The sequence below is a fragment of the Carassius auratus genome, chromosome 14 (assembly GCF_003368295.1).
Source record: "Carassius auratus strain Wakin chromosome 14, ASM336829v1, whole genome shotgun sequence".
NCBI classification, from domain to species: Eukaryota; Metazoa; Chordata; class Actinopteri; order Cypriniformes; family Cyprinidae; genus Carassius; species Carassius auratus.
Genome location: NC_039256.1, coordinates 18,958,385 through 18,984,283, shown reverse-complemented (window position 1 = coordinate 18,984,283; position 25,899 = coordinate 18,958,385). Strand labels below are relative to the sequence as shown.

The following is a 25,899-nucleotide window of genomic DNA, read 5'->3' as shown; positions in this document are numbered from 1 at the left end:
GCAGTTGAGGTCGGTACTCTTCATGCCTCTGGGAGCAGATCACCTTGTTAATCAAGTCTCTATGGCTCCAGATACTAAAATAGACAGACATCACAACATCTATGAGTCAAACATTTGATAGGAGTACAGTTAAACAACTAATTTTATAAGTCACACACATCATATCCGTCATGCCAGGAGACTGATAGTGGTCAAATAAGGTCTTGTTATAATGAGTTTAGTGTTTTAATGGTACTGTTTTTCTATTCAATGTGCCATTTAATAGTGCTAAATATAGCTGCTGCATGTAAAGCATCTAGGATATGTCTTCAGTCACTCCCATAGAAGGCAGCAGAATTATTCACTTATTCGACAGTACAACAGTTGTTGTTGTTGTTGTTTTCATGAAATGTTTTAAAACTAGCTGAAATGCTGTAAGACTACACTTGCATTAATCATAAGTGGTAAACATGGTGACGTCTCGCTCCAAAGCCGCCGGGGGTAAGGGAGGGAGGCCGTCTTCAGGCGGAGCTAACAGGTCCTTGACAAATGAGTGTGCCGTGGATAATTTATTTGGGAATATAACTTGTCTTCAGATGATACTGGACTCTGTCAAGTACGAGATTTGTCAGAAAATAGACCATCTACTGACTTACGCTTGGAGATTGCCACAGTGCGGTCAAACGTTAAAGGCTGGCTGGAACCTTTACAACAGATGGTTGAATCCAACACTAATACTATCAAAAAACTGAAGTGATCTCTTTTGAATAATAGTGATCGCATAATGGAACTGAAGAATTTGTCTTTGTCTCTCAAAAAATGCTTAACTCATCTTGACGCTAAGTGCGAAGGTTTGGAGGGTTGATCTAGGAGAAAGACTGATGGGTCTTCCTGAAGGTGGGTCTTCCTGTTGCCCAACTTCTGCAGGAAGTGTTGCGGCTTCAGGATAAGGCCCTGTTGGATCACACACACCATATAGTGCGTGAGAAACCAAAGAAAGGCCAGCCTCCTCAGTTTTCGCTGACTACACTGTGACTGTGGCTAAGAAACGGCCTGCATTCAGAGATGTCAAACGTGTTCTCCATTCATGTCCTTGTCCTGGACTCAAGTTTGGCTTACTTTTCCCCTCGGTTCTGAGGGTTACTACAGCTGATGGAATTTCACACAATTTTGTGGAACCGTCTGCAGCACTGGCATTAATTCGCAAAAACTTGCAATCTACAGGAACTGTAGATAATGATGCATACATAGTTCATGGATTGAGCCACGTCTGACCTGGGTACTGGAAATCAATATACAGTACCTAGTTGTAATATTGAACTTCTATTATTGGCAATCCACAAAGACTGTAAAGTTTATTCTAATGGTTAAACTTTTTCTTCATTCTTTTTTATTATTATTTATTATTACTTTTATCGTTGTTACTGGACCAAAGCTTTGCGGAATTTTCATATCCACAAATTCACAAAAGTCCAGAGATATCTGCATCTCTTTTTGGGAGGCTTTGAATGCCTCAATCATATTAAATATCAGTCACAAGACAAATCAGTGAGATAACACAGAAAATTACCAAATTAGACCATATATTTGTGGTTACCCCATCTCCAGATATTTCTAAGGAACACAAATCATTACAGGCAGAGTTTGATATTCTTTCAACAAGTCATGTGGAAAATGTATTACTTGGAACTCATGAAGAGGGTGACAAAGCAGGTAGGTTTCTAGCCCTACAGCTAAGGCAGGAATCAACTTCCCACACTATTCCCCAAATGCGAATGCCTTCAGGGATAACAACAGATCCCATATGAATCAACAATCATTTTAAGAACTATTATATTTCTTTTTATTCATCTGAGCAAACTGCTAACTCCTCTGATTTTGATGATTTTTAGTGCCCCTAAAGGGGTCATATGATGCGATTTCAATTTTCAAATCAAACTCTTGGTGCATAATGAAGATCTGTAATGTTGCAAAGACTAAAGGCTCAAATCCAAAGAGATAGTCTTTATCAAAGTTAAGACTCTGCCATGCCCTCGTGAAACACCTTGTTTATACATGCCTCCACATATCTACATCACTGTGTGGAAATATTTGCGTAATGCCGGCCAAATGTTCATGCAAAGAAAGAAGGCATGGTTTAGTTACCGCAGTAGTGCTGAAGCAGTCATGTCAAGGAGATGCTGTATGCATCTAGGTGAAAGAAAAAGCACTTTATTTGGCCTTCCGAAAGTATGCATTTAGGAATCTTTAAGATTGCTTGCAATAGAACAGCAATGCATTTTATGGACGACCGTTTTGTGAACCTATAGGAGAGGAGGTCATTCTGACAATCTTCTAAATTAAATTCAGAAGCAACATTTAATTAAAGAGATATTTCACTTTATCAAATTGGAAAATTATGTGATGAATTTTTTTTTTTTTTTTTTTTTTTTTTTTGCTTTAAGTTAATACATTTATTCAAAAAGTTTGCATAAAATAGAAATATTCCAAAACATTTAAATTTCAAATAAGTGTTGTTCTTGTTAAATATTGTATTCAATAAAAAAAAAAAAATCTTCATATAAGTGCAATATTATCACAGAACACTGTTATTTTAAACCGTTATCACAATATTACTGTTTTTCTTTCTTTTTTCTTTTTTCATCAAATAAATGCAGCTTAGTTGAGACATCTTTCAAAAAATCTTACCCGCCCCAAACCTTTGGACAGGCTTGTATAAAGCAGGTTTAATTAGTTGTTTTTTGAATAAAATAAATTTTGACATTATAAGATTCTCTGACTGGTGTGTACAGTATAGACCACTGGTAAGAGATCATGTAAAGTAGGCTACACTTCAGTCCTTATTAAACGTCTTATTTTCTTATTAAATTAAACAAATGACATTTTTAAAAAAAAAGAGAAAAAGTCTTCCCTACAGAAACTTGTAAGCTCATTTATCTGAGCTCTTTGTCTTTTTGTCACCCTTATTGATCTATCGCTCTCTCTTTTGAATAGTAAATAAATGAGGCATTTGTTTGCTTGCATAGTAAAAGCCATATGGCCTGTTCTTTCCTCTGAATCCAATCTGACAAAACGTGTAGTTCCTCCAGAGAGAGCGAAAGAAAGAGAGAGTGCAGCAGTGCCAGGTGCAGCTCCTGTACTTTAAGCAGATGGAAATAACCTTTTTCCCAGCAGCAAAGCTGATATCATCATCAGTAGAACCCAGGCAGTCGGCACAAGTGGTCCGTTGCCTCTGTGGCCTGCCATTATCTACAGGAATGCTGCCTGTTATCTCAACAGCATCCTATCAAAGCGCACCATTACACAAGCACAGCATGAGCATGGTAAGAAGCGCTCACTAATATCATTTGTAAAGACCTATGAGAAGCCTAATGAATGAAAACACATCCTGGTCCATTTGTATTAGTACAATGTGAACAATACAGCCCTTTCTCCTCTTTTTTTTTAACAAAGGAGAGCTGATGAAAAGGAGACCTTGTTAGTTGAATCAGAGCTCCTTCGGTACAGGACGTATGGAGTGGATTGATTGAGAAAATTGCTTGTTTAAAACGGAGCTCCCTAATATTCAGAATGGTGGTCGATACTGGATATTTCAATTGAACTTTTACATTTTGTCTCCCTTAATATGATCAGACTTGGTTAAATAGATGGATTGACAGACAGATTGAAGTGATTCTAGGCTATAATGCCAACACAGTGGAATTCTTGGCACGGTTAATGGATTGGTGACCGAGTGAGTTCGAAGGGGGCAGATGGATGACAAATGTGCCGTGATTGGAATTGAACTACAGTGGACTTGTGCTGCAGAAAGGAGATGAACTGTCATGTCAACAGCTATAAACATTTATCTTTGTTTGGCCCCAACAAACATTAGCCCAATCAGATATATAAATACTCTTATATAATAAAATCGTGAGTGTTTGGAAAATGACAAAGGGAGTGTTTCTTCAGCATTTGGTATTTTACTGTAATGTTCCAGGGGTTTCCGCCATTTCTCATATTGTTATAGGGGTCAAAATAAAAGTTTTTGTTTGTTTGTTTGTTTTTTATTTAACTTTATCATTTACCATTACTACTCTTAACATGCCTCATAGTTATATATTTGAATCCTGTCCTAGGAATCTTAAATTACATTTTAAATTATGAAAATCCATTATAAAATCATATTATTAATCAATATTATTGATATTATTATTACACACAGTAGTTCTCTGAGATTTGTAAAAAAAAAAAAAAAACATTAAAAACATTAATATTATATTATTACAATTTAAAATTGCTGTTTTCTATATTTAATGTATTTTTCTTTCTTATTTTCAGCAGGTATAGTCCGATTTTCAGTGTCACATGATCCTTCAGAAATATTTCCTATATATGTAGATTTTTTATATATATATATTTATTATTTTTTTATTTACACTTTCTGTATAGTGCACATTGCTTGTGTGTGATATCAAAGTCCCGTTAAGGCAAGTCATGTCAGTCGGTGGCTATCTCTGAAATTTATTTCGGCAACGCAAGTTCAGCTCCTATCACTTTGTGTGGGGAAACTTCAAATTCTCCAAAACTGTTCACTAAGCTTACGATTAAATATTTGAAATCACCAATGAAATATGACAACAGCTGTCATTAATGTTATTTAATTACTTTTGCTCATAGCGGTATAAAAAGCTTATTTTTCAAACTAGATCAGCCAGTGCGTATGCTCAGTCTTGGCTCAGAGCACTGACTGTTCCTATAGCAACCGGGACTTCTAACGGCAACTGCAGTGACAAGATGACTTTATCGATTAGCGATTGGCTCTTTCATTCAGAAGGCAGGGCTTCCTGCGATTGAGCGGCCATATTGAGCATTGCATTTTTCTCCATTCAAAACTATATGAGTGACATTTCTTGGGTATTCTATAGTCTTTGTGATATCCATTGGCTCGCCTTCAGAACCGAACAGTGACACTACTGTGTCGTATCAAACTGAACAATGAATTTTGTGAACCATTACACCCCTAATAAAGTATAGGCTATGTTGGTGGTGGGCATTACCAGGGGGAAAAAAGTGAACGGAAGAGAAAGTAGAAGGAAAAACTAGGAATAACTATTGGTAAATAAAATATTGTGTCTTCAAAGGAAAAATCCTGTAACCCCCCCTCCCCCCCCTCCTGCCCTGTAGTACCCCTACTCCTGCACTACAGATCAGAGAAGAGAATGTGTGCCAGGTCTTCAGAAAGAACGAGAGAAGAAAGGCACCAAGCCCAGACCAAGAGACAATGAAAAACTGTGCTGACCAACTGGCCCCCATCTTTTCACAGATCTTCAATAGTTCAATCAGGACCACTTTCACCAAGTATATTTATTACAATTACATTGCATTCAGTTAGTGTTGGCGGAATGGTTCTGGGCAACACTCCACACGCCTGTGCATGCAGCCATGACAAAGTGGGGAGAGCAGCAAGACAAACCCCCCGGAACAGAACAGAACCATTATATGCAACATAAATGCAATTCACTATTACATGAGTTGTAAAAAAATGTGATAGAGAATGCTTCCAATGAAGGGAACTGTAAAGGAAGAAACAAAAGTCAGATCGGATTACAGGTTCTGTTCAGGCCCGTAGCTAGCTATGAGGTTACTGAGGTCCGGACCTCAGTAAATTTTTCATGTTCAAAAATAAAAGTTGTTCTCTGAATGACTAATTTGCTGTCAAACTCCTCACATTGAATGTCTGCATGTTCAGTTTAATTCAGGATGTTTAGCATCCGTGGTATGAAAATGATCGCTGTGAGGCACTCCCGAGTCGAACGAGTCTTCGGAGAGTTGTGAGCGTAAGGGTATCCTTACCCTACCAAATACTTTATTTTAAACTTTAGTAAAATAGTAGTTAAACTTTCACAAATCATGCTATAAACATTCATAGGAGCACTAGACAAAGTTATCAGCTATATAATGGTTATAAATAAAAACAATAACAGCAATATGTATGGTTGCATTAATAATAAACAACTGATAAAATTATACACCCCATAAATATAGTAAAGTATTAACAAACTTTGATGGGGGTATGATAAAAATAAGCATCCCTCCAAAAACATCTACATTTCTGACTCTTTTCAAGTGTTTTTATAGTGTTTATAGGGGTTATTATAGCACAATTCCATAATAAGGAGGTTATTAGAAACCCCCTGGACCTCAGTAATTTTCAAAGCCCGGCTATGGCCATGGTTCTGTTAGGTGGAGTTGGGGTTGGAAGAGGGAGTTATTTGCAAGCAGCGGTGCGATGGAGAAGATGCTGAAGTATTGGAATTTAAATAGACTGCTTGTGATAGGTGTCGGGAACAGCTGACTGTCGACTGATGCAAGCTTGACTGACGTGGCCTGTCTGAACTAACGCAATGCTGAATATCTCTGGAGTTGTGTGATGTCCCTTCCCTTCTTCAAATGCTCAACCATCATCCTGTTCCTGTTCCTGCTCCACCATCATGGAGTGGTTCGAAACACTGGTTCTGGCTCATCTGAAGGACATCACTGGACCCTTACTGGACCCCCTGCAGTTTGCTCAACAAGCAAACAGGCCCGTGGACTGCACTAAATCCTCCAAAATCTGCACAAAGCAGGGACTTTGTGAGGATCCTGTTTTGTGGACTTTAGTTCGGCCTTCAACATCATCATTTCAGCACTCCTCCAGAGCAAACTAACCCAGCTCTCTGTCCCTAGCTCTATCTGTCAATGGATCACCAGCTTTCTGACAGATAGGCAACAGCTAGTGAGACTGGGGAAATTCATGTCAAACAGTCACTCCAGTCAACGCTGGTGCCCCTCAGGGACATGTTCTCTCCCCATTGCTCTTCTCCCCGTACATCAACAACTGCACCTCTCAAGACCCGTCTGTCAAGCTCTTGGAGTTGCAGATGACACTACAGACATCCTTCTCATCCAGGATGGTACAAGTCTGCTTACAAACAAGAGGTTGAGCAGGTGGCTGTCTGGTGCAGTCTTAACAACCTGGAGTTGAACATGGTCAAAACAGTGGAGATGTTAGTGGACTTCAGGAGAAACCCCCCTGCACTCTACCCACTCACCATCATAGACAGCACTGTGGCTGCAGTGGATCCATCATCTTCCAGGACCTGAAGTGAGACACTGACATTGCATTACTCTGGATCCCTCACATTCAGGTTATTCCCTTTTTGAACTTTTGCCATCTGACCAGTGCTAGAGAGCCCCAGCTAAACAAAAACAAACTCACTAAAACAAATTCTAAGCATACTTGGCAATAAAGCTTTTTCTGATTCTGATTCTGAAAAATTCATTTGCATAATTGAATTCAATTAAATGTGTTTTTGAATTGAAATACATAAATTATATAAAAAAAAGACAATTCAAAAGAACACCTTTTATTTTAAAATAGAAATCTTTGGTAAAAATTATTTTTTGTCTCTTTTGATAAATTGTATGTGTCCTTTCTAAAGTTATTAATTACTGTATTTAAGTAAATACATCAATATCTTATTCCAAACTGTTAATCAGAAGTGTACACTGCTGAACATAGTTAGAGTGAGTAAAGTGTGATTATTTTGTGGGGCCACAAATACCATAGTAGAAGAAGCACCACATGCTTTTACGTGTAAATGTGTGTACAGTATGTCCCACGTACCAGTCTAGTTTGATTTATGACAGTCAGCTTCTGCAGTCACACGATACTTTATCTAGGGTCTGGGAATTCATTCCAGCAGAGGCACATGGTGCTGGAGAGGTGTGCTCTAGTCAGACTCTTTTCCATTTTGCACAATCTCCAATAAGGTCCACACTGGGACACCAAGACACGAGGCCAGGGCATACTTATCAGGCTGTTTATAATGATCCTTCCATTCCATCTAGAGCAACGATTAATGTCACGCAGCACTGTCGCATGCTGATATGCTCTGGTTGCTGCTGGAAGAACATTGTGGCATATCAGTTTTCAAAAAGAGGAACGGAATTTGACTCTAAGAGAAAGTCAAAAATACAGACAGTTGCAAATCTAGTGCTGGTGCCTGCCGTGCTCCTCCCACTGAGTTGTTTGGAGCTTAGTCTATAATCAAAATGGCTGGGATATAAGGAAATCCATCTCTACTGCTTGCCCCTGTGGAGCCATTTTAAAGAAAATGTGGTTATTTTTTTCTTTATATTTGTTTATGTGCGTGTGAGAGTTTACGAGCAGAGAGAGTTTTTGTTATCATCCCATCCTTGTTCCTTCTTCTGTCTAGTAAAGGAAGCTGAACTTAAGGAAGTTTCATGCAAACTAAATATGCTGTGTTATGTCTGTGAAGCCTCTATTCAAAACATCATATTGATAGCCAAAGCAGTGTGCAAAAATAAAAATAAATAAACCTTTTCTGTAATACTACTGAATCTACATCAGGGGTCACCACCTAGGGCATGGCATGCAGAGGGATAATCACTAGCATGCAAACAGGAGGAAAAACCGCATACTGACGTACATTTTGAGGTAACAACTTTTCATAATCACACAGCCTGTTAGGAGCTGTAAATACTATTAAGTGTGAGAATTAAGTTGCGCTAGTCCATGGATGCATGCATGACTGCTGCACATACTAGGAACTTCAGATCAAAGCCTCGGCAGTCTAATGCTCATCAATGTCAACATGACTGAAATGGCCAATCAAATCAAAGTAGGCGAGGTTTACTGTTCACAAAAGCAGAATGCGAAGCGTCAGTTTAATGCTTAAGAAAGCATGGTAAGATGAAGCTGCAAATCATTTAAAGGGGTCATATGACGTTACTAAAAATAACACTATTTTGTGTATCCAGTGTAATGCAATGTAATGCACATTATTAGTTAAATATGAAAATGTACTTACAGGCTGTGAGTCAGAAGCACCAAACTGTCCTTGCAATGTTGTAATTGCCCCACTTTATAGAAACAGCCGTTGTGCACAGCTTTCTCAGGTTCAGGAAACACTCCATATTAAAATGCACTGCACATATTTAATATACACATTAATATTTGGGTTGAACTGTTCTTGACAACTTGGTCTCATAAAGATATGTACCTCTGTGAACCTTTTGTGCAACTAAACCAAATTCAACCCTAAACCCGATAGTGTTAACAAATGCAAAAACTGATATAAAATGCTATTTGAACTTTCTTAAAATTAATTGCTTTGTCGGACAGCCGTTAAACGGGATTCAAAACGGAGCTCCTCACCTTTCAAGTACATCTCCTTACTCCATGAGCTACTGAACAAAATAACTGCCGCTGAAAACCCATATACAGTATATTTTGCTGGCAATTTGCAATGCTAACGTTCAAATTCAGCAGTTTTCAAATCTCCCAGCTTATTAATATTGTTTTGAAGTCATAACATGATATTTTTCAGGTAATTGTGTGAAAATTAAGCTTTAATCAAAACTCTTTAAAAAGGAATAAAAGGTGCCAGACTTTTACTGCTCATTTATTTGGAAACTGCAGTTATATGTACTTATTGGTACGTATTCCGTGCTAAGATAAAAAGTGCACCCAGGTACATTTTATGCCATGAGACCATGTATGTTCTGGAACAGTGTTGTAAATACAACTTAACTTTTCCTCTTTAGGAAGGCCAAACAAAGTAGTTTCGCTTTCACAACAAAACGCACAGATATCTCCACGATATGGCGGCAGTGGTAACAATACTACAGCAAGAATCAAAGTAATACATTCTTTATTTGCTTGAACATGTGGGCGGTGTTATGCAAATCTTCCCACACAGTGACGTAGACATGGCGTGGACGAGCCTTAACTTTTATAAAGAATGTCTCTTTGGGTTTGAGATTTTAGTCTTTGCAACTTTAGGGATCTTATCTATGCTTGAAAAGCTTGTAACACTCTAAAGAGTAAGGAAAACTGCAATTGCAATCATATGACCCCTCTAATATTAGTTAACTTTTAATGATACGTTTTACGATTGAAAATGACCGACAGCTATATCCAGTGATGCATACTACTTGATTTTTTATTCTTTTTTATAAAGAAAAAAGACCCAACTCACATATGTGTTGAAAGCCAAATTGCCTTCGAAAACCAAACACAACGCCTTCAAAGATTTCATCTTTAAATGGATTAGAAAGAATTCAGTCTGTTATTGTATAGTATTGGGTCAATCTGATTATTTCAAGTTTCCTTCAAAAAATAACCTTCACTATTGAGATTTATCAATCAAATTTAGACCTGAGTCACAGAAGATTTATTATCCTGTTTCTCTGTTCTCCAAAATAAATGTGCTGTTCTCTACTCAGACACATAGATGAAACCAAAGCACAGATAACAGCACCTCTTACACATCCCCTTTCATAAATCCATAAAATTCAATCTTATAGAGAAGGTTGGAGTTGATAATAGACAAGGACACACACCATGTAAAGCACTTGACCAAAGGTCCCATTTAGCCCTTAATTCCATGTCCTTTTGTTCATTTACTTTTTAATTCATGTTAATGTATCCCAATAATGAATAACTTCCAGCAAGCACATTCATGAATACCAATTAGCCCTGTTGCATAGTTATGACTAATGTGGCAAATGAGAGACAGGTGTGAGAACAATAAATTAAGCCACCTCTTGCTGGCAGATATGATGCGTGAAACGGGATGGGGGTAAAACCCACTGTAAAGGGCTTCCAGATTTTCTAAACACAACCTCGGCAGAAAGTATTATAATCCTTTAGAGTGAAATTAATCAAATTTTTTGTATCTCTGTGAAACCTTGTAGCAGGTTTTACGGTAGTTTCAAAGTGATATGTCCAGTAACTGGTGCTAAATAAATAAATGTACACCTTAAACCCTACCTTAAATGTAACCGATAATGTGTGCAAAAGCAAATGTGAGAGAGAAGTACATTTGCTGAAGCAAAATCCTGTTTGAGCTCTTTTGTGGAGTATTGTCATTTGTGTTTCACAGGATTCGTACTCATAAAATGTTAATTCAGTGCTGTACCAGGTGAGCTAGCAAGCAAGTTTGCTATGTCAGCGAAAGCCATACATATAGAACTGCTTATGTGATGCAAACATCAAAATGTATTAGTTCACAATCATGCACTATGGTAAAAATGTTTTGAGGTCATGACACTATTTTATGGTGTTTTACTTCCTCTAGTGTTCATTTCAGCTGGAAGGTGCAGTGAAATGTATGCTTAAGCATGTTTTTGCCATTTCCTAATGAGCCTGGGTGGAGCCAAAATTATACACAATTAACAACTAATTTCTCATTACAGGTATTAAATTGATTTTTTATTCTTTGGCAACAGACAGAAGTGCTTTTTTGAAATTGAATTTACCAATTATGAAGTGAGCAATAAGGCACTGTCCCTTGATGTGTCCTGGCCATTGAACATGACAAACCGGAGGAGATTGTGTGATATTGTGAGATTGAGAGTAATTGTTCAGTGGTAAATGTAGAGAAAGGTGCTGCAAGCTTGGATCCTTCACGGTGCTAACAATGACTGACATGGTGCAAGAGATTGGTCTGCTGAAGAACAGAGCAGCTGTGGTGGGCTTTTTCCACTTACCAGCTCTGAAAAGCGAGAGTGTTTGTGGTTTTGGCTAACTTTGTTAGTGGAAGATGAAAGGCTAGACTCATACAGGATGACTGTTGTCTCAGCTCACACCTCAAAGGACAGATGAGACTTCAATGAAGACTCCTGAAGAAAACAGAACTACATTAAACTTGGTTACAGAACTCTCGAGTTAAAAAATAAACACTTTGAAAAGCGACTCGAGTCTGGTGGCTACAAATGCAAATCTGAACTTTTTTTGGATACATGCTGTAATAATCAGCACCTTTGATTGCTTCTCTCTTTTTTTACACTTGGAAATGAATGAATTAAAGTCAGCTCACAATCACACATTTTTTCCACACATTTAAGAAAAAAAAAGTGAGACATCTAATATAACAAGGACCAAATGGCAGAAGTCATAGCACTGACCATTACCTCCGTATGTCGCACAGAGACGTGTGAATATAACATAATGCTGCACATCTAGTTTGATAGTGGTGGCAGCTGTGGCCTAATGGTTAGACAGTTGAACTTGTATCCCAAAGGTTGCAGGTTCAAGTCTCGGTGCTGGCAGGAGTTGGGGGGGTTAATGAACAGCGCTCTCTTTCACCCTCAGTACCCATGGCTGAAGTGTCCTTGAGCAGGGCACTGAACCCCAGTTGCTCCCCGACCCCGGGTGCTGGATCTATAGCTGCCCACTGCTCTGGGTGTGTGTTCACTTCTCACTGCTGTGTGTGTTTGCACTTGGATGGGTTAAATGCAGAGCAACAATTCTGAGTATGGGTTAACATACTTGGCAAATGTCATGACTATTGCTTTTATGATTATTTTTGAGATAAAGAGATTCTTCACAACAACAAAAAAAATAAAAGAAAGAAAATCAGCTGAAAATCTACTTACCCTCAGGCTGTCCAAGATGTTGATGAGTTTGTTTCTTCATCAGAACAATTTAGAGAGATTTAGCATTAAATCACTTGCTTAACCAGTTGATCCTTTGTAGAGAGTCAAACAGCTGATAAAACATCACAATAATCTACAAGTGATCCACATGACTCCAGTCCATGAATTAACATATTTTGAAGTGAAAAGCTGCATACGTGTAAGAAAATATCATTAATGTTGTTTCATTAATGTAAAACATCCCTTCTTGCCAAAATACCAGTCCATAATTCATAATAATTCCATCTCATTATTAGTTTAGTCATTGGTTCTGTCAAGATATTAGGGTAGTATTTCTGGTTTGGGTTTTAAGACATGTGAATTCATTCACTTACTAACATTTTTTTTTTTGTCAGTCCTTACAAAACGTGTCTGTATCAAGAGCATCTAAACAATGTGAGTGATTTTTCCACCATCATTTATCCTGCCAATAAATAATTCACACATTTTAATTTTGGAACAAAAATCTTTAATTAACGCCAAATTATGAGAGGTGCTGATGAGATAATTATATGTGTTTCTGATGCCTTATGAAACATGAATAGAGATGATAATAAGGGGTCTTTACCAAGCATCTCTTTATGAATTAGACACAGGGATCTAAAATAACTTTTCTGAATTACATTGCTTCCAACACGTACACAACTAATATTATACATGACATTATAGCTAAGAACTCTAACCGTAAAAGGCATTGTGTTGCCTCTCGCCCAAATGGCCCACTATTATGGTGAAGTAATTTTCGTAACTTCCATAATTTCTGAGAGAATGTTTGACTTCATAATGTTGTCATTTCCATGAAACTGTGAAATTATTTTTTTATACTTCGGGGCTAAAAAGAACAGACAATTGGGAAAAGTAAAATGAATAAGTACAATGACCTATTACATTTAATAAACTGTGTAGCTATTACAATGAATGAATAACTAGATATGCAATATAAAAGTCATAGTGTGATGCCACCATGCCAGCAGTGAATAATTAAGGTACTTGTGCTCAAATGATCTGATTTCTGCAAAACATTTAGGGGCACAAAGAAAAAAAAAATCCCTAAAGCATGCAAATTGTATCTCTGATAGTCTTTTGACTGACTGAAAGTAAAATGACCTTTTCAAGCAACAGTATTGCCATCAATTCAGCCAATGATGATGTCTGAACTGCAGTATAGTATAAGGAGCAAACTAAATTCTCTGAGTACAAAGCTTCTCTTCTGCTTAGCTCTGAGATGCTACTGCCTTCCACATATAATAGATCTCACTTAGATAATGTACATCTCATGTTGCACATGTTCTTTCGAATGCTCAACACATTTGCATTGTATGGAAAAAAGACACAGAGTGTGCCTTGTACCAAATACTTTATTTGTATTGTTTTTATCACATCTAAAATACAGAAAGCATTGTTTATTTATTTTTATCGTGACTGCATGCAAACCTTTAATGAATTTGCATTAAACAAACATCCTTTCATGGCCTAAAGATAAAGTGACAGTATACCTGTGTACCTGTCATGTGCTAATAGGTACATGTACTATACAAGGAAAATACTGAAAGACCATCCTTATGCAGTGGATATTAGAAATATATGTTTTGTATTTATTGTAAATAAATTTCATGCTGAGCATCTAAAGCTTCAAAGAGAGGCAATGGAGCATTATTACACCATGAGGCCATAAAGAGAGAGATAGAAAGAAACTTCACTACTGCATCCAGAAGCTATTTTTATTTGAACTCCTGAAGAGCTGAAAGGAAGACACAATAGGACAAAACGCAGGATAGCACAAACAGCTCAGCTTACAATGATTTTATATGCATGTGAAAATGAAAATCTTGCAAATTCTGTTTGAAGTTGATCTTATCAAAGAAGTAATATGACTATTCTGACTGTTCACTGACCTTGCTAAACTGATGCTGAAGTATGATAATCACATGCAACGGGACCACAGCTGCAAAGAAATTTTAACATTCACTGGCAATCGTCTATATTTAATTGTATTAGTTATGATGCAGTTGAGTCATAAGATTCAGTCTGGGCATTTGACTTCAGGCTTAAGTTTTTCAAATGGTTTTGCAGATGATTTGAGATAAATCTAAATTTAATTTCACAAGAGCATAAATTCCTTGCACCTTCTGGCTCATTGACCAGTGTCTAGGTTTTCTGTTTTAGATCCAGGTCTATAGAGAGAGAGAAAACAAACAAACAAACAAACAAACAAAAAATAACCTTTTAAGGAATTTTAGGTTTTTAAGATTTGATAGACTTTATTTCCGGTGATTATGCCTCGGTTAGATGGGCAAGTGCAGCTTTGCATGCTTTGCAACAGCAAAGGAAATGACACACAGAGCAATCACACTAGCTGTAGCTAATATTCTAGGTGGAACATTAAGCTTGATTATGAACTTTCTGTGTTGATCATCTCTAATAAAAATCTATTTAAAGTACAGTACAGGCCAAAAGGTTGGACAAACCTTCTCATTCAAAGAGTTTTCTTTATTTTCATGACTATGAAAATTGTAGATTCACACTGAAGGCATCAAAACTATGAATTAACACATGTGGAATTATATATGGAATTATATACATAACAAAAAAGTGTGAAACAACTGAAAATATGTCATATTCTATGGTAGCCACCTTTTGCTTTGATTACTGCTTTGCACACTCTTGGCATTCTCTTGATAAGCTTCAAGAGGTGGTCACCTGAAATAGTCTTCCAACAGTCTTGAAGGAGTTCCCAGAGAGATGCTTAGCACTTTTTGGCCCTTTTGCCTTCAGTCTGCGGTCCAGCTCACCCCTAAACCATCTCGATTGGGTTCAGGTCCGGTGACTGTGGAGGCCAGGTCATCTGGCGCAGCACCCCATCACTCTCCTTCTTGGTCAAATAGCCCTTGATGCCTTCAGTGTGACTCTATAATTTTTATAGTCATGAATATAAAGAAAACTGTTTGAATGAGAAGGTGTGTCCAAACTTTTGGTCTGTACTGTATGTTTTTAAATCCCAGTGCTAAGTGCTCCAAGCAAATCTGTCATCATCATTGGCACTGTATCATCAGTAGCACTTCATCTTAAAAATAAATGTTTCACTGGATTATTTTCATTAAAACATCATTGTTACTTGGAATCTGGTAAAGTTATTTGGGTAAGGAATGCATGGGAAATAAAATTAATGTGTTTGTGTGTTTGTTTAGTACTGGTGCTCCAGGAGAGCAAGAGTTTTTTCTCTTACACATCCTGATAAACAGAAGTTCAAGGGCATGAAAACAGCTCTCAGGCCTTGTCCCAAATGGAACCCCCAGCCCTCGCGGTCCTCCTCTGTGGTCCAGTCCCGTTTTATGGCACCCTCAGCTCTCCTCCGTATCTATGTTTTCCCTCATGGGTTGTTAGGTAATGATCCGCTGTTGACTTTGCAAATGGGCTCAATAGAGATGCATGATCTCTAATCTGGGACATCAGATTAAACAGTGTTGTTTAAGAAAATTTTCAACTCAGAAATCACGATCAAGATTATGACAAAATAACATTTCATTTCATAGGTAAAATGGTAAGTCACTGTCTTCATAAGATCACAGAATCAGTGCAGATTTGAAAATAAATGGTCAGGTTTTTATACATTTTACTAGAATTTTCTAATTATCATTGTGTGAGCCTGTGAGGGTATCTATGTCAATATAAGATCTTGTATACTCTGAAAAAATAAGTGAAAATTTTACCTTAAGAGGTCCAACAGCCTGCAATTGGAGAAATAACTCTAAAGCAACATTTTTGTGTCTGTTTTCCCCTAAATTGTTCATTAATAGTACCTTAACTACTCTGATGTGTTAAAATGCAATTTTTAGATATAAATAAAGTTGGCAGACGACCCTTAAACATACATTTTTCTGACAGTTTTGCATAACTTCTGTCATGGCTCATTTTGCTGAAAAAAAGACATTGATTATGAAATGGCAAACTTATACCTTTTCACTGAACTCTACAGTCCCTGCATTAATCATCACAGAGTTACACAGAGTCTACAATAAGAACAAATCAGAGTCGGCGAAGAAGATGGGAACTGCAATTAACAGTCAATGCCTCCTCTCACCTGTTAAATAGCCATATGAATGAGCCTTGAAAAATCAAACATTTGCTCACTTTAAAGGCTGTTCTTGACATATAATTATCATACGCATCGTCATCTTGTGCTTGTACCTCTCATTTCTGATTCTCACCTCGCATTGATTTCTCACATCTAATACCCAATTGATGCCTCTGCCATTTTTAATGTATTGTGATGTGATCAATTTGTATTCAAAAAGATGCAGAGAACAGGTAGGAACATTTTGTGGTTTCTGGGAAAGTCAATATGTCCCTTCTCTGTCAAACCATATTCTCAGGCTATATGGCAGAGTGTGATAAAAAGTTGCTCTCTTTCTCTACAAACCATATTTTACAGCACAACACACCTCAATGACTTTCCAACTTGGCGGAGGGAGATATACAATGGGAATTTGCATTTTCAAACCTGCCAAGAGTAATTTCAAAACTTTGGTGGGCAAAATATTTAAAATGTCTCCCAGAACTTCTCATCAGAGTCTCTTTATTTATTTTCTCTTCCACCGTCTTTTCTCTTGAAACTTCTAACTACATTGTGAGGTCACTGCAGAGAAGTCAAAACAGGATAGATCTGTCTGTCAAGCGAAGAGTGATTTCCCTGGTTCCCACCCACATGATATTTATTTATTGGGTAAAATATCCCTTTAAAGGGAAGTACTGTGTGTGTACTTCAACACACTTTAGATAAGGTCTTTTTTTTTACAGAGCAGGAATCATTGGTGGTGGTCTGTCCTAAATATTTCCTGAGCAAACGAATACCATTTTTTCATTCCGTCTGCGGCAGTATGAAGCAGGCAGCCACTTTCTTGGACTCTATTCCTGGACCAACCCCTTAGGCTCTCTGTGGTGGCTGTCTGCCTTTACTCAGCTGACATCATATGTCATCAAAACAGAATGTACATTTTTCCAAAGCTTGGTGGGAAACATGGTAACTGATGAAATCATTGTAGACTTTATCACGTTGGGAACAGTCAACATGGTCTCTCTCTAAGTTGTAGGCCAATGTATTTATAAATGTATTTAATTATATTTGTGGTAATATCACTATAAAGATTTCACTACTGAGTAACAGTAAACTGACAAATAGGTTTTCAGTTGCATTGTGGACGTATTAAGCAACGTGAAGTTTAGGGGATTAAAACATAAATTCATTCAAAAAATATTAATAGTAAATGAAGAAACGTGACGTAGACTGCACATAGCTAATATATCCATGACCTCAGTCGGTTCCTGGAATAAACACGATGATCTTACAGCGCGTTAACAGAAAATTAATTATGAGACTATAGCATCCCCTGGTGGAGAGGCGACGAATGCGTGGAAAATAATACAAAAACATACGTTTGACACGAAAGCCGTTGGGTTTAGCTGGATAATAATGTCTTGCAAAAATAAATAAAACAAAAACTTTAAATGATAGGTTTAGATTTATAAAGCTGATATCTTTCTGAATGTATAGTCCATCGACAAAACAACAAAAGTGTGATTCGCCAGACAAACAAATGACCAGTCTGATCATTACACGACGTCATATCACTCGTGACATAACCTATCCAAGTTCACGAGGACATTAAGTACCACACACTCATTGTTTTTCTATGCTACTTGTGTTGTTTTAAAATGTGCTAATTATATATATATATATATATATATATATATATATATATATATATATATATATATATATATATATATATTGCAATCTGAAATTAATCTGCATTTTTACTTTTTAATGAGGACAATAAGACATTTTCTTCATGATGACCCAGTAGCTGGTTCACATGTTATGAAGGTGATTTCTGGTTTCACGGTCATTTTGGGGACATTCAGTCACCACGGTTAAGACAAAACCCAATCACCCACACACAAACACCCACTGTGTCAACTGACCTCAGATGAAAACCTCAGATTGGTCGATACTGTATCCATGATACTGTTACTGTAGATCATGTTATTTACATCGACAAAGGAAAAAGGAAATGGAGAAGGTCCAAATGGTTTGTTTTTCTTTTCTGTTTTGTTTTAATGACGCATTATGATGATGTATTCATGACCTATCAGCCTGTTAATCTCTTCTCAGTTTTGTAGCTTATAGTTTGATCTAATTTATATCATCTTGGTGGTTAAAAAAGGGAAAATTAATGTTTTTCTGTCCATTGTTGGAACAAACCCAAAATTAAAAGTAGGTACCCAGTGATGGATGGCCAGCTATGCAACAAGAGAGGTGAGTTCTGGGATACGGGTCCAGCCTTTTAGGTACATAAAGGGATCTGGGTGATGCTCATGAACTAGCTCAGGGTATCATGGATGGGTTAGCATCTCCTTACCTTATTGTACAGTATAATACCTTTTATACAGTCTGGGGTACTTTGCAGGTTTTTCCTTCAGTATATTCTTTTTTACTGTTGTTTTTGTTCTTACACTTCAAAATGTCTCACATCCTTAGTGAAGTCTAATATTCAGGTTCGCTCTTTTGCAGAATTGCTAGGCCAGGGGTTTCCGGGCCTGTCGTCAGCTAGAGCTGCTTGAAGGGATAAATATTCTGAAGGGAAATTTGTTTCAAAATACACAAGGAATATCCATTTGAGGTATAGACTGCTTGTAGAGATTAATTTTACACCCTATGACAGTGCTGCTATATTCACTTATGTGTGATGGATTCAGTTTGATCTGTGCCTTGATGAGCATATTAATAACGTGGATATTTCTGACCTGACCAGTGCTGTCAAGTCAGTTACCTTGTTTCCATATGATTGTACCTTAATCTGCTGTCATCACTCTTGAAAGCTCTTGAAAGTTCTTTCCGTAAGTTTGTAAGGGAATAAATATAGTAGGCAGAAGAAAAAAAAAAACATGACAGTATCACTATATGAAATAATCTTATTCAAAATTACAGTCAAATGTTTTAGCAGGGTATTTGATTCTCATAATAAATATGAGTTTTTTTTTCAGACAGTTTAGTATTGTTTTTACGTAGGTTGGCCTATGACTCCCCACATGTAAGTTAGCAACCAGTTTCAAAGGAAAAACATGCTTGTTGTGACATTTCTACAAAATGATATTACAACCTTGCTTGTTTGCACATATTATTTGACAAAAATCTGCCGTGATCTTAATTGGTGTGAAAAGCAATAAAATGTATGAGATAGCAAAGAACCCACTGGTTGCTACACTTCAGAATTTTAACAGATATTATTTGTAACTTTATTGATAAACTTACACACTTGATTCTTTGACAGTCAGTCTGACTACATTTGAAAGCTTAATTAGTCTTAAAGGCAAAAGTGATGGCTGGGAATGGCTGTCTAATATACCGCTTCTGAGAATAAAGCACTGATGAATCTTGTTATGCCTTTGATACACTTGTGATCATTGACCGGGTGAGGGTTTGCTTTTCATTAGGATATTTTCTGAGTCACCCTGATTTTCCGCCTTTGACTCTGCTATAATAAAAGCTACAGTTATTGATCTATCTGTCAGTCATGGCACCAGACAGATGTTAAAGCACCACCTTTCCCAGATCCTTCGCCCACACTTATTGAAAGGAGAGCTCCCTTGCACCATAATGAATTTCTTGCTTAAATGTGCACACTGAATCCTAAGATATCCGGCTCTCTCTGTTACCCTTTGCTGTATGTTTAGATTAGTCTAATGCTCCTCAAAGTAAGACATCCTAAATGGTCTTAAATAGTTCAACTCACATTCAACTCACTAATGTCCAATGAGGTTTATCCTATTATTTTTCTGTTGTTGTGTGCTTGCTGTAACTCAGTGATTGATGTCTCCTAACCACCTGATCCTCCTTGGTGATTGCCGCCATCTAGTGGACACTTAATTATGTAAGTTACCTCTTGTAGAGTTCACTAATAAATACAAATTCTGTAGTCGCTTACTCTTAAAAAAATAAAATAAAAATAAAGATGCTTCCAAAAGCACAGGAACATTTACTTTCAGTGGGTACTCTAAGAGGTTTTATAGAATTACAGAATAAAAAATAAAAAAAAAAAGATCTCAAATGGGACATTTAACAAAAGATTTTTAGAAATATATTCACTGTTTGGACTTTCTCTATAATTGAACCCAGAACAGTTAACGTTGTGGTGCAATGGAAGTACATTAAAGTGAATGAATAATTGAAAAGAAAAAAATATAGGCCAGTGAGTTATAGTTCTATCTATTGGTTATTTTCATGGATGGAGGCAGATCTGATCTGAATGTAATATTGCAGTTTATTTTAAGAGATGGCTTTAATCAATAAAAGAGCGTTTTTGGCAGTTTTGGCAAATTATGATATTTTGATAAACATGAGCATCAATCAATTTTCTCAAAAGATCAGTAACATACCTTCAAAAAAATAGATGGAGGCTTTACAAAGAATACAATAGAATATAGAAATGTCATGTGGGCCATTTTTATGTGAAGTTTTTGCCCTTTTATAATGACCCTGATGTGTGTATTTGTGTACAAATGTTTATAATCAGCACTTTGGTAGTTTTACTTTCATGCTGACATTTAAATCTTCCACATTTCAGTAACTAAGTCCTAAAATACATAGTCTTCTCGTTTCAGTTTGCTTTCTGGCTGCGGTTATCACATTGTATTCGAATAAAAGTATTCATTTCTTTCAAAACTAAAATTAAATAGAAAAGTATATATATATAAATACTGACCTCAATCTTTTGACCTTTTAAAATGCACTTATATAATAGGAAGAGTAGTACTCTAGTATAAAGATATCAATTCTGCCACTGACTCAAATGTTGACTAATGCAAGGGTATGAGCACTGGTACGCTATTGCCCTCTTCTGGCTGTCATGTAGAACATCCAAAAGAGCTTAGCCTATACTTTGAGTTAAAACATTCATGGAAGACGATCACACAAGCATAAAAAAAAAGGCAAATCTACATTAACATGCTATTCATATGTATAACATAACAACTGTAACTTATACTAAATGTCAAACATAAAAGAGATTCAGAAAAGACAGTGTGTCACTGTTGTCAGCTGCTAAAGGTGACTGTCAAGTTCCCTTTCAGTGGTAAATGTGGGAAGTAAACTCTCTCTCTCTGTGAAAGTTCAGTTTCACTAAATAAACGATTGTGGTGGAAACATTTAAAGGTTTAAAGGGTTTCAGGGCAAAGGGAAGCATATGTCATAAACTCATAAAATCATGTATGGAACTATAATAGTAGGCCGTATGTATAGGGAGATGGGGCTAGTTGTCAACGGGTTATATTTCAATAGCCATAAGGTCAGTTACACAAATGTGTTTTACAGAAAATGTTAAATTGGAATAACTTTTGCACACACAAATGTATACAATTTGTTAATATTGTTGGCAAAAATAGTAGTCAGATGAGTTAATTTTACATTTCACATTTTACTCTTCATGAATAGCTGTTTCAAAATTGAATGACTGTTCAAATTTTACTGAAAGCCTATAAAATTGACTGGCAACAGATTCCATTGTGACAGCCTCACACAGTGCACCTATAATGAATTGTATATTTTTCATGGGCATTCATAGTGGAAATATATTAACAGCTTTTGTGTAGCCAAAGCGAAAATGTATGTTTCTTTAACAGAAATGAATATAGCCTGAGAAAATTTTCACTTGAGTAAAAATGCGACTAGTCTGGGATCTACGTTATAGGTAAACATATAGGCTACCGTATTTTCGGACTATAGGTCGCACCTGAGTATAAGTCGCATCAGTCCAAAAAAAGTTTTGATGAGGAAAAAAACATATATAAATCGCACTGGATTATAAATCGCATTTATTTAGAACCAAGAGAAAACATTACTGTCTCCAGCCGCGAGATGGAGCTCTATGTCTTCAGTGTAGACTACAGGAGCACAGAGCAGCATAGAGCGCCCTCTCGCGGCGGGAGACGGTAATGTTTTCTCTTGGTTCATTTGTCTTAGTTCATTTCTCTTGGTTCATGTCAAATTAATTTTGATAAATAAGTCGCACCTGACTATAAGTCACAGGACCAGCCAAACTATGAAAAAAAGTGTGACTTATAGTCCGGAAAATATGGTATGTGATATCATTCTTAACCTTCTTAGGCCTACTTAACTGTCTCTTCTATTTTACTTTTGATGCTTACAATTACTGATATTGTTTTTCCTATTAATTACATAAGACAGTAGTCAGAGTAAAACAGAAGACCCTTTATTATTATTATTTTTTTTTTTCTGAGGCATATTTTACTCAGTCGAGTAAATGAAGTTAATCTTCTTTCACAAAATATGTGCAGATGTCCATGAGACGGTGTAATTTTCCAGGTTTTCTCTGAAACTCCTTCTGGGCATCCATGCACATCATGGTAAACTTCTGAAACTCACTTAGATTCAGGCACTGTTGGTAATTAAAGATTTCATTTTAGATTTAATGCTCTATTATGCACAAGTTGTTTGATCATACAACGATCCCCATGAATAATATCTTCCAAATTTGTCTGAAATTGATAACGCCTCTCTATGTACACATTGGAGGTGGTCGCCTGCCGCTAGCTATTTCTGTATTTAATTTGAGATATTTTTTACATAACATTTAAGTGTTAACATAAATGTAAAAAATTTTTTTTTTATCTATTTAACCAAAAATAAAAATACTTAAAATCAAATAGTGTTAATTTGCTGAAAAAAAAAAGCAATATGATTGCCATTTATGCATCCTTTACTGAAAGAATCTGTTAACAATGACAAACTGTTTTGCCAATTAAAATGCAATTATTTGTACGTGGTATGAAAATGTAGTAATCAGTGGTTAATAGTCACCAAATTGTGTTCGCATATGTTAGTAATTATGGAGGATTTTACAGTGATGTTAAATGCTGTTAACAGATTCAATATTTGATGGTTAAGCAGCACTGGTAGTTGTATGACATCTGTACCTCATCCCCAGTGATGTCAAACAGGTTCAAGATCTTTTTGAAATCAGACCCCTTGAGATTGAAAAGGAATCCAGACGTCTTGAACTCTTTCAAGTTGATGGTTTTGCTACCGTCCATATCCAACAGTTCAAAGACAGGGAGGAAATGGTGACAGATGAAGGTCTCTTCCACATCGTGCTATGTACAGATACACATTTCAGCACATGTGACATTGATCACAACCTCTCATAAAACAATAACAATGATAAAGACTGAGGAAATTTGGCATTGAATGGGTTTTTCCTGCAGCATAAAAAAAAAAGAGGAAGATCGTTTTTTGCTCAGATATTGTGAGCCCTGTATGGTTGTGGTACATGTGGAGGGGCTGTTTTTGATGTGATCATGTTTTGTAAGAGAATGTCTTACTTCACTACTGAGGAGAATGCAAACTATCATATAAAACTCCTCAAAACCAATTTCTCCATCACCATCCCAATCCAGCATGTCGAACGTCAGCATTATATGTTTCTTCCCCATTGTTGTCACATGCTTCATGAAATGGTAGAACTGAATGTCTGAGGAAGGGAAGGGAAAAGAAAAGCATCACAGTTATTCCAAATACCGAAATTCCATTGTAGCTATGTATCCACCTATTGCAGATGAATAAAAATTACATAAAAAGACTGATTACATAAAAAAATTACAGATTTGTCAGTTGATCTCGTGTTGAAGGGGAAATGCGCATTAACAAGTAATTATTAGCGTATTCTTACCATTCAGTGTTTTTTTCTCATGAATATCCAGAAGACAAAAATAATCATAAATTATTTTAGTGTTAGTCAGTGAGAGAAGGCAATGAAACTTGTTGAAATTCAAATATTCGAAGAAAACCCTCTTTTTTAACTTCATTTTGCTCTTTAGATTAGAGTAATGTTAACCACTATCAATCAACAATTAATGCTGTTACCATGGTAATTAGGCACTGTTTTGTTTACCCCGTTGCTTAGTAATGACGGGCAGGAGAAGGAGGCAAAATACACAGCTGTCCTCTTCATTTTTATATATTAGCTACTGTTTTTAAACCATTGGTTTTGTTTCCAATGCTTCAGTACATAACGGCATTTATGTTTGTCTTATGAGAGTACTGCTAATAATCTAAAGAACGCCAAAGGCGAACAGAAATGAGACACATAGGCCTACAGCTTTCTGCTTGAACAGAGTCAGTATAATCAACTTAGTTGTATGAGTAATTTCAACTTAAATTATATTAAGTTTACTGACTTTCAAAATAGTTTTAAAATAGTGGAATCACAAAACAAATATATGAAAAAACTGGATATAACTCGATTTTTTTATGTATATATTTTTTAATTTGTTTGAAAACTGCAGTTTTTATGGCTGTCGCAACTACTAGCTTCAAAGCTCAGGCTGTCGCAATAGTTTATTTCATTAAAAAATGAAATCAATTTTTCATTGGCGCTCATAATTAAGTAAGTTTAGTCATTCTCAGTGCATGTTTGTTTTTGGCTGTGCTCATTATAAAACTTTGTGGGGAAATTTTACACAGACCTGATCCACTGCTCCAATCGCAACCTGGATGCATTCAGTGTAATAGCCTTTTCTTTTGTAATAGCCTATCTATGGCACAGCATATACGTTATTTTATTTTATTTACTTTAAATAAGCAATGTTGTATTCCTACTTGCACCCTGAAAATAAACTGTAACAAGACTTGACTGGTTTTTGTGGGTTTACTGTAGAGATTAAGGGTGTTCTTGAAAGTTTGAAAGAGGTCATATGATGTTGCTAAAAAGTTGATGCTAAAAAGATGTTGCTGTGATGAAATGTTTATGCTGTTTAAGGTAAAAAGAAAAACACACACACACACATTAATTTACACATACTCTACATTATTGTTTCTCCTCTAAACCCCGCTTTCTGAAATACGTTAATTGTTACAAAACTCATAAGTCTGAAAAGCGAGGTGTGCTCTGATTATCCAGTGTGTTGTGATTGGCCGAATACCTCACGTGTGTGACAAAAATGTTACACCCCTTAACATATTGTGAGGCACTGTCCGGCCGGAACGATGAGACATGAACATGATTTCTAGTCGTGTCCACTTTTGGAAGGCCAAACAAAGTAGTTTCGCTTTCTCAACAAATCAGCGTCACACACCACGGCCTTGAGTAAGCAGAGGCTGGAGGCCTAGAGTGAGCAGAGGCCGGCTTTAGAACGGTGCGGCCGGCGGATTCTACGAAGGAGTAAGCCATGGTGAAAGCCGATCCGGCGATCCACAGTGCAAAATTTATGTATTTCCTCAGTGACCAGCACGGATCAGCTCCAGGCATGACGCATCGAGTATCGTCCTCTTTTGGAAGGCCAAACAAAGTAGTTTCACTTTCACAGTGAAACACACAGCGTCTATACGACATGATGGTGGCAACAACAATACTACATCGAGAATAAAGGGTATGCCTTTCT

The 25,899-nt window shown here is 36.7% G+C and overlaps 1 protein-coding gene across 1 annotated transcript; it reads right to left on the bottom strand.

Annotated features, from left to right (window-relative positions):
• Window positions 1–22,682: 22,682 nt before the first annotated feature.
• LOC113114495 (EF-hand calcium-binding domain-containing protein 9) lies at window positions 22,683–24,402 on the bottom strand. Its single transcript, XM_026281409.1, has 4 exons — window positions 24,189–24,402; window positions 23,842–23,990; window positions 23,437–23,613; window positions 22,683–22,898 (listed from the first exon to the last, which is right to left on the bottom strand). The coding sequence occupies exons 1-4, from the start codon at window positions 24,322–24,324 to the stop codon at window positions 22,770–22,772; spliced, it is 591 nt and encodes a 196-aa protein (XP_026137194.1). The 5' UTR covers window positions 24,325–24,402; the 3' UTR covers window positions 22,683–22,769.
• Between the last annotated feature and the right edge of the window lie 1,497 nt (window positions 24,403–25,899).